The 15,711-nt window shown below is 39.1% G+C and overlaps 1 protein-coding gene across 1 annotated transcript in view; it reads left to right on the top strand.

Moving 5' to 3' along the window:
• The window catches only part of EVI5 (ecotropic viral integration site 5), a 164,200-nt gene that overhangs the window by 86,257 nt on the left and 62,232 nt on the right, over positions 1-15,711 (top strand). Inside the window, 5 exon segments of the mRNA XM_032487092.1 lie at positions 5,087-5,149; positions 5,151-5,222; positions 7,648-7,788; positions 9,741-9,899; positions 14,153-14,299. Of these exon segments, the coding sequence (XP_032342983.1) occupies positions 5,087-5,149; positions 5,151-5,222; positions 7,648-7,788; positions 9,741-9,899; positions 14,153-14,299 (582 nt within the window).

Raw genomic sequence — 15,711 nt, 5'->3', positions numbered from 1 at the left:
CCACTGAGTGAGCTCGGAGCAATACTAAATTAATCCTGATAAGAATACTTTTTCTTCAGTAAGATGCATATCAGTGTAATTGAATGGGGCTGATTGCTATATACAAAAATTGATAATAGGATGAAATTGGCTTAGTGGAGTTAGATTCATTTTGAATAGTTTATGAAAGGATATCAATTCTCGTATAATTTTCATTAGCATTTGTACTAATAAACAGTAGGGTCAGAAAATACGCCCCTGGTCCATCCACATGGCAGAATCGTGAAAATGCCTTCTGTTACAACTTAGTATGCAATGTAACATGAAGTACAGGTGTACCTCAGGTTGCGGGTTTGTTTCCAGACCACTGCAGTAAAGCACGTATCAAAATAAAATGAGTCACACAAGTTTTGTGGCTTCCCAGTGCCTATTAAAGTTATGTTTACACTGTGCTATATAGCCTTTTATGTGTGCGTAGCACTGTCTAAGAAAAACAGTGTACATACCTTAATTTCAAAATATTGCTAAAAATGCTAACCATCATCTTAGTCTTTTTCAAGTCACAATCTTTTTGCCTCTGGAGGGTCTTGCCTCAATGTTGATGGCTGCTGACTATTCAGGGTGGTGGCTGCGGAAGGTTGGCCGTTTCTTAAAATAAGACAAGGTGATGTTTACCAGATTGACTCTTCCTGTCATGAACCGCATCTCTGTAGCAAGCCACGCTGTTTGATGGCGTTTTGCCCGCAGCAGAGCGTCTTTCGCAGTTAGAGTCAGCACTCTCAAACCCTGCCACTGTTTTATCAGCTGTGTGTGTGTCCTGTTCTCAGTCCTTTGTTGTCATTTCAATAATCTTCACAGCATCTTCGTCAGGAGCAGATTCCATCTCAAGAAAACACTTTCCTTGCTCACGTGTAAGAAACAGCTCCTCCTTCATTCGAGTTTGACCATGAGGTGGCAGCAGTTCAGTCCCATCCTCAGGCTCCACGTCTGATTTCTGTGCTCTTGCTGTTTTCACCACATCTGCAGTTACGTCCCCCTCTGACGTCTTGAGCCCCCCTAGTCATCCGTGAGGGTTGGAATCAGCTTCTCCCAAACTCCTGTGACTATTGACTTTTTAACCTTTCCCCGTGAATCATGACTGTTCTTTAAGGCATCTGGAATGGTGAACCGTTTTCAGAAGGTTTTTAGTTTACTTATCATTAATCCATCTGAGGATCACTGTTTATGGCAGCTATAGCCTTATGAAATGTATTTCTTAAGTAGTAAGACTTGAAAGTCAGAATTACTCCTTGCCCCGCGGGCTGCGGAACGGATGCTGTGTGAGCAGACGCGAAAACAACGTTAATCTCACGTCCAGCTCCATTAGCGCTCTTGGGGGATGAGGTGCGTTGTCAACGAGCGGTTTGAGTTTTGAAAGGAGTCTTTTTTCAGAGCGGTGGGTCTCAACAGTGGGCTTAAATACTCAGTAAACTGTCTTGTAGGCTGTCATCCAGGCTTTATTGTTCCATTTACAGAGCACAGGCGGAGCAGATTTTGTCTAAATCCTAAGGGCCCTAGGATTTTCAGAATGATACATGAGCACTGGCTTCAACTTGAAGTCAGCAGCTATATTTAACCCTGACAAGAGGCTCAGCCCGCCCTTTGCAGCTTTGAAGCCAGGCGTTAACTTCTCTAGGTGGCATCTTCTCAGCGATTTTAGTTTCCTTTGAGAACTCGTCCTTTGCACTCACAACTTGGCTGTTTGGTGCACGAGGCCCAGTTTTTGGCCTTTCTCGGCTTTCCGCACGCCTTCCTCTCTAGGCTTAATGACCTCTAGCTTTTGATTTAAAGTGAGAGACGTGCCGCTCTTTTGCACTTCATCCCTCCGAGGCCATTGTGGGTTATCATTTGGCCTAATTTCGGTAGTGTTGGGTCTCTGGGAATAGGAAGGTCCAGGGAAAAGGAGAGAGATGGGGGAACAGCTGGTGGGTGGAGCAGTCAGAACACACATATTTATTAATCAGGTTCACCTTACGTGGGCACAGTTCGTGGCACCTCAGAACAATTACAATAGTAACACCAAAGATCACTGATCACAGATCACCATAATGAATATTATAATAATGAAAAAATTGAATTATTGTGAGAATTGCCAAATGTGACACACTGACTCAAAATGAGCGAACGCCATTGGAAAAATGGTGCAGATACACTTCTCAATGCAGGATTACCACAAACCTTCAATTTGTAGAAAAAAATTTTGTATCTGTGAAGTGCAATAAAGCAAAGAGCAGTAAAAGGAGGCATGCCTCTAGCAAATAATACCCTTGTAAGTGCTGCGGCGGTGAGATGGGCGTGAGTGCAAGGCTGCTGCAGTGATCCAAAGAGAGAGAGAATGGCCGTGAAGACAGACGAGAGCAGGCAAACTCAAGAGGCATCTGAAGGAGAAATCACTCAGACTTTGTGACTGATGGGGTGTGGGCTGAGGGCAGGCTTGACCTGGTCGGTTGTTAAACGGTGGGATCCTGAGGGTCATTGTGAACGCTTGAGGAGGACGAGGGGGAGCTGAGTTTTGACACGCTGAGTGTGAGGTGCGTGTAAGGCCAAACAGGTGGAGAAGACCGGCCGGGAGCTGTGAAGGTGGACCTGCCGCTTAATGGGAAGGTCAGAGCTGAGAAGGCAGACTTGCGAGTCTTCGCCCTCGGTGTGTCTGTGTGCCTGTTGCTGCCTGTCTACGTCTGCCTTTTGTCCCTGGAGTCCGTTATCGTGTGTTCTCTTTCCTCCTCCTTCCCCTTCTTCCTGTTCTGTGGCTTCTTCCTCGGTGATCTCATTCATTGTCTGTTTAGGCAGTATCTGATACACGTAGACAGTACCTGGTGGTGGCTGTACGGGTAGACTGTATCACAGTGTGGATGAAGTCACACAGGGTGAATCCACAAAATAAGGAAGCTGAGGGAAAGACTGAGAGAAAACACACAGTAGTGAAACCCTGGGGCCTGCTGATTGATACACACAGACGTGTTACACGTGTAGACACAACGTGCCTGTAATGAAGCCGTGGGACTCGGGGGACAGAGAGGAGAGGCCGTGAAACCACAGAAGAGTTAACACCTAGAAAGAGAACGCAGGAGAAACGTGTAAGAGCGGTCCTTTGCGTTCAAGTCCTAGACTGTCTGGTGAAGGCCGGAGCTGAGTAAGAGGACTTCCCGTTGAGCTTTTATATTGTTAATGGTCATTAATACTGGCAGTGACTGGAGCAGCTTCATCAAGGCATGGGGACTAAAGCTAGTTTGCAGTGGGCTGAGGAACAGGTGGGTCGTATGAGAGGAGAAATGACATGTACAAACTGTGGAATTGATCATTTCTCCCTCAAACAATAGAGGACAATTAGAAGTCTTGTAAACTTTATTGATAAAAATTTGTTCCCAGTATGAGTACAGTTTTCTTGTGCTTGGTTAGATCTGCTGGCTTATACCAGATCAGTGGTTGCACTCTCACATGGGCCATCTGGGTTTGATGTGTTCCTGGGTCTCTCCTGATAGAGTCTTGGTGAATAAGCCTGAACTGCAGTTGCTGGAGCTTTAGGTTAGGGGCAGAAACCTCTAGTGTTACTCGTAAGTTAACTGTGATCTAGTTAAACAAAATATGGCACCTGCATTTTAGACGTCGTCATTCCAAAATTGTGCCTCCTCCCTGTATGATAAGGTAAGTATTTGCATAGGTGATGTTTGTGTTGCAGGGGCAAGATTGTATTGAAATATTGTTTTAATAGTATCTAAAAATTTCTAGGAGAAACAGTGTGTAGTATACTGAATTTAAAAGTCCTTATTTGCTTAATAAGTGAACTAGTTCACTTTAAAAAATGGTATCTTTTGGGGTGACTGGGGCAAGGGAGTACCGTGTGTTTTAATTAAGCATTTCATAGTTTTTTAATAGAGTTTTGACTTGACATCTGCTTTGTTCCTAATGTATTGAAGAGTAAAAGGAATCCTTGTAATATCTTGCTCGTTCAGTAGGAGGTTATTCTCTCTGACTCTGTGTTGGAATTTTGAGTTCTCACTAATTCTTTACTGCATGAATTAAATGTGAAGTGATAGTTTTTTTTCGGAAATATTTTATAGTGGTAAATTAGTTATCTTTTTGCTTTTTTGAACAGCTTTGTATAGAAACTAGTTTTAAAAGGGATTTCTTAAGTAACTGCATTGGTATTCATATTATAAAGTAGAAAAAGAAAGGGGAAGTTCTCATGCTCCTGTGATTAATTTCTTTGCACAACGTCTGCCTTTTCCTTGCTTCCGACAGTCATTTTCACGCATATCTTTAAAGAGATCTACGATTCTAAGAGCAAATACGTTTCTGTTGCGCTGGGATTTAGGATGGCTCACATTCCTATGGATGCCGTGGTTTTGTTTCTGCTAGGTTAAAACAGAATTTTCAGTAAATATGCACTGGTTTTCTGTAGTCTGTAACTGCTGTCTAGTAGCAATATAATGTGAGCCACATGCATTTTAAAATGTCATATTAAAAAGAGTAGCTAATAATTAAATTCATAATTAATTAAAATTTTAATTTGTTGAAATGTTAATTTAACTCAGTGCACCTTTTTACTCCCAGATGTACATTAGTGGTTTAACTCAATGCATTTGAAATATTATTTCAACACACAATCTATAAAAATTAATGAGTTATTTTGTCTTTTTGTTTCATATCAAGCCTTCAATTTCCAGTGTGTATTTTATACTTACAGCCTATCTTAATTTGAACTAGCTGCATTTTATATGCTGGGTAGCCACATGCAACTGATGGCTGCACGGTTACACAGTGCAAATTGTTAGTTTCTGGATGGAAGGACCGAGAAAAGGAGATACTTATCTTCCGTGAACTGAATTTGATTAGTGTGATAACTAATTACGAACGCTCAGTAATATCATCATCTTTATAGATAGCAGACCTGGGCTTTCGTATTCATTCGAAAGTCAGTTGGAGGAGGCCGGCTGGAAGTGTTAGGGAGATAGAACCTTGACTGTCTGGTTGCCCTTAGTTGTTGTATCGTGTAACTGCACTTATTTTGATTGCATATACATGTTCATACTTCTGTGAAATTTCAGTGTGTGTCTGTAACTTGTAGCATAAATGCAGTTCCAACTACAGTGAAGATTTTGTGCTACAGCTGGAGAAGGAATTGGTCCAAGGCCCGTCTGAGTGAAGCCGAGTCTCAGTGTGCACTGAAGGAAATGCAGGATAAAGTTCTCGATATAGAAAAGGTGAGAAAGCATAAACGCTGTCATTCCCAAATGAGAGGGGCCATGTAATAGATACCTGTTAGGTACTCACTGAGCAGTGAAATGGGACTTGGTGCTTTTGGACATTGGAAGCCTTACATACTGGTTTCTGAGAGGAAAGGGAAAAATTATGTCAGATTCCCACTTATCCTTTGTTGTTGCTGCACCAACTCACAGCCCCATATTAGGGTGAAAATGGAGATCAGAGCCCTTTTAGAGGAAGACAACCAGGGTAATTTTGATACGAATAAGATTTAAATGTCAGAGAAGAGAAACTTAGTGGATAGAAATTAACCATTGTCTTCAAATGTTATAATACCTTCCTCTGCAAGAGGTGTAGGAATAGGCTAATATATAAACATTTCAGGGAAATTGCATCTAAGTGCACCTATCAAAGCTACAGAAAGCCGCCTCAGAATATACGGGAAGATCTTAGCTGGGGGTGTACTTATGGGAGCTAACTTACCTCTGCTCAAGGTTATTAAACTTTAAAGATTAGCTAAGTGTGGAAGGAGAAGTGCCTTTAGGTTACTTAATGAACCTCGGATTGAGAGATTGTGTTGCAGATCACAGAGCCACTGGGGCCTCGGGCTCCAGGCTGAGTTTGTTTCTTTCACCTCTAGGAGTATCCAGCCACTGAGTCAAAGGCTGGTGAACAGCAGACATGAAAGATAGCCTCGAGCTTGTTCTTAGCCGTTTCTTAATGAAACAGAACAGAGTGTAACTGTGTCAGTAGTGGGATAATCTTTCCAGAACTCTGCTTGCTAGTTTTATATTCATTTTAGAAAATTTATTTTCCTATTTGTTGAGAAAAAAGCCAGAAAGAATGCTGTAAAAAAAAATAGCCTAAGAGAATATTTGGTCTCTAACTTAGGAGTGTTCTGAGTTGCATGGTTTAGGTAAGAATCTAGATCTTTGTTTTGAATATTTGGTGGAAAGAAATGCCCTTGGATCCACTTTAAAAGTTGCTTCTTAAGTGGCATTGCTGGTATTCATGTTATAGAGCAGAGAGGAAATTGGAAGGTTTCATGCTTCCTGTGGTTAATTTCTTCATGCAGGATACTTTTTTATGCATATGCAGTTTATTTTGGTTTTCAAGTGGAGAAAATATTTGAAGTCCAACATAAAAATGTGTAGCTGGCAAGAATAACTTTCTTCCATCATCCCTGTGGGCTAAAATCTTCATGAGATATTTTAGAGAGAAAATGTCATAGTCTCAGGACTTGAAATCTCCATAGTTCTTCGGTTCATTAAGGAGCTTTTACTAGGGCCCAGTTTAGGATCCTTTGGTCACTCCCCAGAGCAGTTTAATAGGGAAACGCTATATCCTAGGGTGGGGCTCTTAGTATACTAGGGGAATAATCTAAATCTTGTACCATTGAAACAAATATTTTTGATCGTCTTGGTGCTAATTTCTTGAGTACTGATATAAATAGGGACTAATGTACAGAGATTTTATACCTTCTTCCCAAAGTGACATGCTGAAAAAATACAAAACAGATTTTGAACTGTTCTCTTGCATAAATCTTTAAAATGTAAGTGATGTTTATGCTTTGTAGTCTTAATCAGAGGTTAGGATGTTTATTGCCATATTGTAGACATTTTTAATCCTGTTGTCCCGTACAGTGTTTTACTAAACAAGCAGAGTTAGACTTTCTGTGCCTTTAAAATTAAGTACAGTTACCCTCATACCTTCCTGATGGGAATGTAAAATGGTACAACTGCTTTGAAAAAGTTTGACAGTTCCTTAAAAGTTAAATGTAAAATTACCATCTGATCCATTACTTCTATTCTTTCATATATACCCAAGAGAATTAAAAACATACGTCCACATGAAAACTTTTACATAAATGTTCATATCACCATTATTTGTAATAACCCAAGGGTGGAAAAAACCCACATTCTATCAAGTGATGAACAGATAAATAAAATGTGATATAGCTGTACAATGGAATATTATTTGGCAATAAAAAGGATGAATCTTGAAAACATATTAAGTGAAAGAAGCTATTCATAAAAAACCACATATTATATGATTCCATTTATATGAAATGTTCAGAATAGTCATGTTCATAGAGACAGAAGGTACATTGGTGGTTGTCAGGGGCTGGGGGAGGGGAAATGTGGAGTGACTGCTAAAGGGTACAGGGTTTCTTTTGGGGATGATTAAAATGTTCTGAAATTAGTTTGCGATTATGGTTGCACAACCCTGTGAATACTCTTAAAAACCACTGACTGGTGTTCATTAAAAGGATAAGTTTTATGGTTTGTGAATTATATCTCAGTAAAATTGTATAAAATTAAATATAATTACATATGGGACAAAATAATTCTTATGTATTATGTATGCTGTATTTTATTCTTTAAATTAAAAATAAATCCCCAATTAAATGTTCCATTGCTTTAGAGAAACAACTCTTTTCCTGATGAAAACAACATTGCTAGGCTTCAGGAAGAACTCATTGCTGTGAAACTGAGAGAAGCAGAAGCTATTATGGGTTTGAAAGAACTTAGACAACAGGTCAGGGATTTGGAGGAACACTGGCAGGTATGTCAACATATATCGTGTGCTTTTTAAAAGAGGGTAAAATGTGAATATCCATTTTGTGTGAATTTGAAGTGGCTAATGACCAACACTAGGATTTGAATTTAAAAGTGGGAAAGACCCTGTCTAATGCACAAAACTCAGAGCATTTGTAAATTGAAAGTACCTTTAAGCTGCTTCTCCTTTTTGATTCTTATGATTTAAAAAAGATAAATTAGAGATCAAGCCATGTTTTTGTTGTATTGTTATACCATTGTGATCTATGGAAGTTTTTTAAAAGAACGATGAGAAAATATTCCTTTATATAGTACATATTTTTTCTTCTGTTGATGTTATATTCACGGGTCAGTTTGAAACATCAGAAGGGTGACACCAGTATAAATTTGAATATGGATTTGTTAACTTACTTTGAAAATTGGTTTTCTAAATGCTCAGTATCACTACTTATGAGAGAAATGCAAATCAAAACTACAATGAGGTATCCCCTCACACCAGTCAGAATGGCCATGATTCAGAAGTCCACAAACGATAAATGCTGGAGAGAATGTGGAGAAAAGGGAGCCCTCCTACACTGCTGGTGGGAATGTAGTTTGGTGCAGCCGTTATGGTAAACAGTATGGAGATTCCTGAAAAGACTAGAAATAGACTTACCATATGACCCAGCAGTGCCAGTCCTGGGCAAATATCCAGAAGGAACCTTAATTCAAAAAGATACATGCACCCAATGTTCATAGCAGCACTATTTACAATAGCTAAGACATGGAAACAGCCTACATGTCTATTAACAGATGACTGGATAAAGAAGTTGTGGTATATTTATACAATGGAATACTACTCAATCATAAAAAAGAATAAAATAATGCCATTTGCATCAATATATGGATGGATCTGGAGATTGTCATTCAAAGTGAAGTAAGCCAAAAGGAAAAAGAAAAATACCATATGATATCACTTATATGTGGAATCTAAAAAAATGACACAAATGAACTTATTTACAAAACAGAAACAAACTCACAGACATAGAAAGCACAGTTATGGTTACCAGAGGGAAGGTAGTGGGAAGGGATAAATTGGCAGTCTGAGATTTGCAGATACTAACTGCTATGTATAAAATAGATAAACAACAAGTTTATACTGTATAGCACGGGGAAGTATATTCAATATCTTGTAGTAACTTATGGTGAAAAAGGCTATGAAAACGAATATACGTATTTTCATGTATGACTGAAGCAATGTGCTGTACACCAGAAATTGACACATTGTAAACTGACTGTACTTCAATTAAAAAAATATGTAAAAAAAAAAAAAAAGAAAATTGGTTTTCTCACAAAGTAAAACAGCCATTTGGTTATATGCACCCAAATTTATTCACATACGAAGGAAACAGTTGACAAATAGCAAGAAAACAGAATCTATAAGACAGAAGAGAAATAGGAAAGGAAAAAAACTACACGTCATTTTAGAATGGTGATCTTGGTATGAATTTGGAGCGGGGACGCACCTAGCACAGACTGAAGTTAGTCCTTGCCGTGCCTTTTTCTTTCTTTCTTTTAACTTCTGGTATTGTTTCCTTAATTCACGAATGCCCCCATTTTCCCCTTTTCTTGGGATTTCATTAAAAATAATGTGAAAATCTGTCTTATAAAAAAAATTAGGGTGAAAATTGTATTCTTCACAACAATTAATCCACAGTATTAAAAAAAAAAAAAGAAAACTGAACTCTGACTTTCTATCCCAGATCTGCTGCTTACTGGCTGTGTGACTTTTCTGAAGTCACTTAATCATGATTTCCATTTTCTTACCCGTATAATGCAAAAATAGTTTCACTTTTAAGATTTTTGGGGATTACATAAAATGATGTATATAAAATGCTTAATAAGTACTGAGCCTGAAATAAAAGTTTAGTTAAGTTGACTCTTATTTTGATACTGGAAAAATACGTTTTGGTATTTTAGCGCCACTTAGCTCGTACTACTGGGAGGTGGAAAGACCCCCCTAAGAAAAATGCTGTGAATGAGTTACAAGATGAACTGATGACCATTCGACTTAGAGAAGCTGAAACACAGGCAGAAATAAGAGAAATGAAACAAAGGATGATGGAAATGGAAACACAGGTATGGTGGGAAAACTCAGTAGGTTTAAAAAATACTGTTAGCAAATCAAAACCTTGTGCACAGATTGTGTCGTCATTAGAAGAGAGCTAACAGGTGGATGTATGAAGTTGTCTAGACGGCAGTTTTCTAGCCTAAATAAAAAGGTCTAAAACTTGTTTTCTTTGATATCAGAGATTTGATGTCTTCTTTGACCCATTCAGCAAAGTGTAAGCAAGTCATAAAACTCTGTTTAACTTTGTTTCCTTGTTGCATAATCTTAAAAGGAATACTCATGTAGAGCAAAATTTCTCAGCCTCAATGCTGTTAGCATTTGGGACCAGCTGCTTCCTTATTGTGGGTGCCAGCCTGTGCTTGGTAGCATGTTCCGCAGCGTCCCTGGCCTCTACTTAAAACCACATCCCCCTACCCTCTACTCAGCAGCACCACGCCCCCCACCACGTCGCGGTGACCAGAAGCACCCCACCCCCACAATCCAGATGTCCCGGGGTTGGGGGCAGAATTGCCCCTGGTTGAGAACCACTGATGTAGAATAGAGTGTGAATGGTGCTCCCTGAAGTTGTGTGATGTGGTGACTGAGCAGTTAATTCCAACATTACACTTAATCTCAAGTCTGCCCTTTCTCTAACAAATCCTGTCTCAGATACACTTAAGATCTGGGGAGTCCTTTCTGTGGAGTCCATTTGCATTATAAAGTTTCATCTGTACACTTGGTTTTTATGCGGCACATCTGTGTGGCCTATGTTCTACATTCTATGTAATGTTACTTGGTTTTCAGGATCCTTAGTCAGTCAGCAGGGGGCATAGTTATGTCACGTATCATTCTGCACAGTCAGGCACAAAGTGGTCATCCCACCGTGAACGTGACGACACGGATATGTAAGTTCTTTAGGATAAATACATCCTGTTTTACACTGTAAGAAGTTATTTTCTTGTATTTTCCATTGTAATTAACAGTAACAGCAAGACTTTGGAAAGTAGAAATCCAGCTTTATAATGGGAAGTTTTATTTTTATAATCAGATTTTGTGTCAGTATAGATATTAAAGACACAAGCACCGCTTTTAAACCATTGTTCAGGATTTATTTCGGAGTAGCTGCAGCTCAATGAATCAAACTCAACAAATGTGGTTTTGAGAACTTGTGAATACAGAGCACTGTGCAGCCAGCAGAGAACTTAACACTTGAGAATCAAGCATGCAAAGCTGTATGTAATACAGCGCACTGTATGAGGGGGCAGAAATTAACCAGATTTATCGCAGTAAACATTTCGCAGTAGATGCAAGTCATTATGCTGTACACCTTAGACGTACACAGAGCTGTATGCTAATTATATCTTAATAAAACTGGAAGACATATATAATTCAGCAATCTGTAATTAGAGGATGTTGATAGAAATTGCTGTGGATAATAGGATGGGACAGTTAATACCGAACAGGTGGTTTGAGGAAAGGCTTCCTAAGGAATTTGTATTTTGCACTGTGCGTAACTGTGCACATTAATGAATATGATTTTGGATGGATTTTGTTGGAAGAGAAATGGGTTTCTAAATGTCAGTGCACGAGCTGGTGATGATGCATGAAATTTTCTCATAGCAAAATGAGAAAAATAAATAAAAACAGTGTGGCGAAGTATTAATGGTGTATTAGTCATTTAAAGAGTGTTGTGTCAAGCACCCATGTATCCAGCATTCAGATTAAGAGGTTTGTCCCTGTTGATACAAGGTAGGTCCAGCTCCTTCATTTGATGACTTTTAGAAAGGCCCACCTGGTGAGTATACCTTGCTTACTGAGGCCCTCTCTCCTTTGTTCTGAGTTTTCATCTTACAAACAGTGCTGCGGCTCTGATCGTTCTTGCAGGTCTCCTCGTGCACACCTCTCAGCGTTTCTTCAGTACAGGAGTTACACCTTTTTCACGTGTGCCGTGAGCCCCTTTGGCAGTCTGAAACCCATGGACCCCTTCTCAAAATAGTGGTTTTTAACAACATAAAATAAAGCACATAGGACAGCAAAGAAACCAGTTATACTGAGGGGCAGTTACCAGAATATTAAAGGACAAGTTTGTGATACAGAATGCAGACACGGAGACGTGCACAACCCATTTCCATTGCAGGATTCGAGTGTTTAATAGTTTAGATTTTTTTGTACATAAGTTAGCGTGTACTGTAATTCTCCTTTTGAGAGACACTCTTCTCTGGTTTGGGTACCAAGGTTTTAATATTGTGGTTTTGGTACCAAGGTTATTACTAAGTCAGCTTGGTGAATGCATTGGGTTGTATCTTATCTTTTTCTGTTCTCAGAAGTTTTATGTAAGATTGGAGTTACCCATGACCTAAGTATTTGCTGGAATTCATTCCTTAAGCAGGATTGTCTTTCTGTTTTGTTACATGGGAATAGTAACTATTGATCCTAGTTGTTGAAGAGTTACAGGTCTTCTCAGGTTTTCTGTTTCTTTTTGAGTCTGGTTTGGTAAGACGTAGCTAACTTCTGTAAGACTTTTCAAGAAAGAAAGAAGGCACCAATACACACTATTAGGAATGAAAAGGGGGACATAAATATAGACCCAGTGAAAGTATTTTTTAAAAATACTCTCTGAACAACTTGAAATTTGAGTATTTTGGTGAAATGGACAGTCTCCTGGAGAAGTAGGATGTGACCTGATGTGATTTTTGCTTGTTTTTTTCTTGAGCTTCTTGAACCTATGGATCTGTGACTGCCATGAAACTTGGAAAATTCTTGGTCAGTCATTTTGTCCCACACTTCTTTCCCCGCACTCTCTTCTCCGTCTGGGATTCCAGTCACACTTACGTTAGCTTGTTTGATGTTGTCCAGCAGTTCTTGGAGCCTCTGTTCTTGTCTCTCCCATTGTTTTTTCTCTTTGTATTTCAGTTTCTAGTGACTGAAATATTTCTCTTGACTTCTCATTAAGTTCACTGATTCTTCCCTTCACTCTGTGCGTTGTCTGATTAGCCACTGAAGGCCTTCTTTGCCTCTGTTACTGTGTTTTTTTACTTCTAGCATTTCTGCTTAATTCTTACAGTTTTTATTCCTCTGCTGATGTTATCTGTCTGACCTTGCGTGTTTTCACCTTTCCTTGGAGCCCTTCGCATATTAATCACAGTTACTTTAAATTCCCTGTCAGGTTCAGTACCTGGGTCTTACATGAGGCTGGGTGTGTTGATTGCTTTGTCTCTTGGAAGTGTTTTGTTTTTTACCGTTTTCTAAGCTTTGCAATTTTTTTTTGTTGAAAACTAGATATGTATCTCGTGTGGGACAGTGGACTAAGGTAGACGGTTTTTATGCCTGGCAGTGGGCACAGCCTTCCTTCCACTGGGCCTTTAGTATGGGAGACCTGCGTTAATCTAGTCAGGAGGGCGGGCTGGTTTGAGGTCTGCTGTTTCTGCGGTTGCCCTCTTTGCACCACGGGCTCTGAACTCCCGTAGCGATCTTACCTTTAGACTGGAGGCTGGTTTGCCGAAGGGCTTTCTCAGTATCATTAGGTCTTCCCTTTGCCCGTCATTCAGAGACGGTCAGGCCCCAGCAGTATTCCACTGTCACCTGTCATAGGGAATCGGAAGGGCAGAAGTATATGAAGCTTTGTTACATGTATTATTTGATTTAATTCTAAAGACAACCAAATGAGAAATAGATAATATTTATATACTTTTTTCAAATGAGGAAACAGGAACTTAGAGATATTGACTGGATTGCTTAATCACCAAATAACAAGCCAGAATTCAAAACCAGTCCATATGCCTTGAAAACAGACTGTGCTGTACATTATAGGAATGTAGAAGTTCGCACGATGGATTTTGTAACGTCACAGGGTGTCTAGTCCAGTAAATGGTTATGACACCTTTTGACCAGTCTGTCCTTTCTTTTGGGAACTAGAAAAAAGGAGTTAAATTAATCATGTTCCTATATCTATTTTATACCACATTGCCTGTTTCAGAAATTAATACCCTCAAGTTCTGTACAAACACCCTTCTAGTTGGTAGATATTTACTTTATGAATCATAAATGGAGCTTTACTTGAGAGTTTCTAATATGAACCGTATGTATTCTTTTGGGTGACTTCATTTTTAAGGCAGTTTTTAAATTTTTTTTAAAGTATTTAACTGTTTGTTGAATAAAATAGACCTGTAACTAATAATAACAATAAAAAATATTGTTGAGGCATAAAATGCATAGGTAGAAATTTGTAAGTTTTTTCAGGCCTTCTGTCTCCATACTGAGTATTTCTATTTTTAATTATTAGAACCAGATCAACAGCAATCACCTTCGACGAGCAGAGCAAGAGGTAAACAACCTACAGGAGAAAGTGCAGTGTCTTTCTGCGCAGAACAAAGGGCTGCTAACCCAATTAAGTGAAGCAAAGCGCAAACAAGCAGAGATTGAGTGCAAGGTAAATACATGTCAACGAGCAAGTTTGTGTTTTTTGTCAATATAATAATGCCTTTTTTCATTTTTGTCTCATCACTGAGTACCTTGTTATAAAACCAAAACAAGTGAGTCTTATTTCCTGTTTTTCCTGAACTTAGTTTGGCAGTTGCTTTTGGACCAGATTTCTTGTTCTGGGTGGATTTCAGTCAGGAAACGTACATTTTCAACCACTTGGGTAAATGCCAGTGCACAAATTAAGTCAACCAAGTAATTGAAAATTGATTATCTCTTTTGACCTGTAGCCCTTCAAGCCGAATCTTTTAATGTCTCAACCAGAAAGAGAGGCCGAGGCAGCTCTGCTTTGATGGGCACCTTATTCTGGGCTGTCAACATTTGCATATGTTTTCCGCATAGAGTAGAGAGCGAAAGAGGTGCGTGTACCAGCGGGTTTGGAAAATTGTGTACCTTCCACATTATTATTTCAATCACTTGTTCTGTTTGGGGGGGAAATGTTTGGATTCATAAAGCATGGAGAAGTTTTTGAATGCAAGCACAATTTTTCCTTAAATGAGTTTACAGTATAGCAGCGGTGAGAGAGAAGAGGGAAACGGGAAGTGGGCTGGACGGGGAGAGGGTCTGTGTGTGAGAAATCACTAAGGAGACGACTGTGAACACTGGAACGGGTTACTAAGGACGAGTTACGGGATTTTAAAAACAAGCCGCACAGCCGTCTTTCCATGGTAAGAGAGTAGGAATGATGCCCGTTAGGGATTCCAGCCTAATTATTCTATGATAAGAAACAAGACTTTCAGTGGTACATATAAAGCTGTAATTCCATCAACATGTTCTGGTGTCACTAAAAACCAGGAGTGAAGCTTGAGTGGTTTATCAGTGTCACTGAAATCCAGAGATGAAATTACATCCTAATAAATATGCATGGCTGTTACAATTTGCACTGACAGAAATCTGTAGGCGGTGCTGAAATTTGCACTAACGTAAGAGTCAGTCCCTCTTGAAGGATGTGACTAGACTAGTTTAAAAATAAAACGATGTTACGTGAGGTTATGTCCGTCTGACTCACACTGGTACCTGGTGAGTTTTCATGACGCATTAGTGTCTGTGCTGACATTTTTAATAAAGAACTAAATTTTAGTCTTTTTTTATTATTGGTATATGTTTTCCTTAAACATATTGATTTAATATTACTCCTCAAGTGCCTCAGCACCTTTTAGTCAAACTATTCTTTGGAGATAAATATTTGGTGATTTTGCTGATGAAAATAATTGTTGTCTTTGAATTTATGTAAGTAATGGGCTCAGATTCAGAAAGGTAAGAGCTGATAGGAGATTTTATTTAATTAAAAGATTTTCATTAATGCCTCTGTGAGGTGTGTTCCATACGCTGACTCTGGTATCTTCCCCGTGTTTAAGCTGC

The sequence above is a fragment of the Camelus ferus genome, chromosome 9, assembly GCF_009834535.1.
Source record: "Camelus ferus isolate YT-003-E chromosome 9, BCGSAC_Cfer_1.0, whole genome shotgun sequence".
Classification (NCBI taxonomy): domain Eukaryota; kingdom Metazoa; phylum Chordata; class Mammalia; order Artiodactyla; family Camelidae; genus Camelus; species Camelus ferus.
This window is presented reverse-complemented; position numbering and strand designations above follow the sequence as displayed.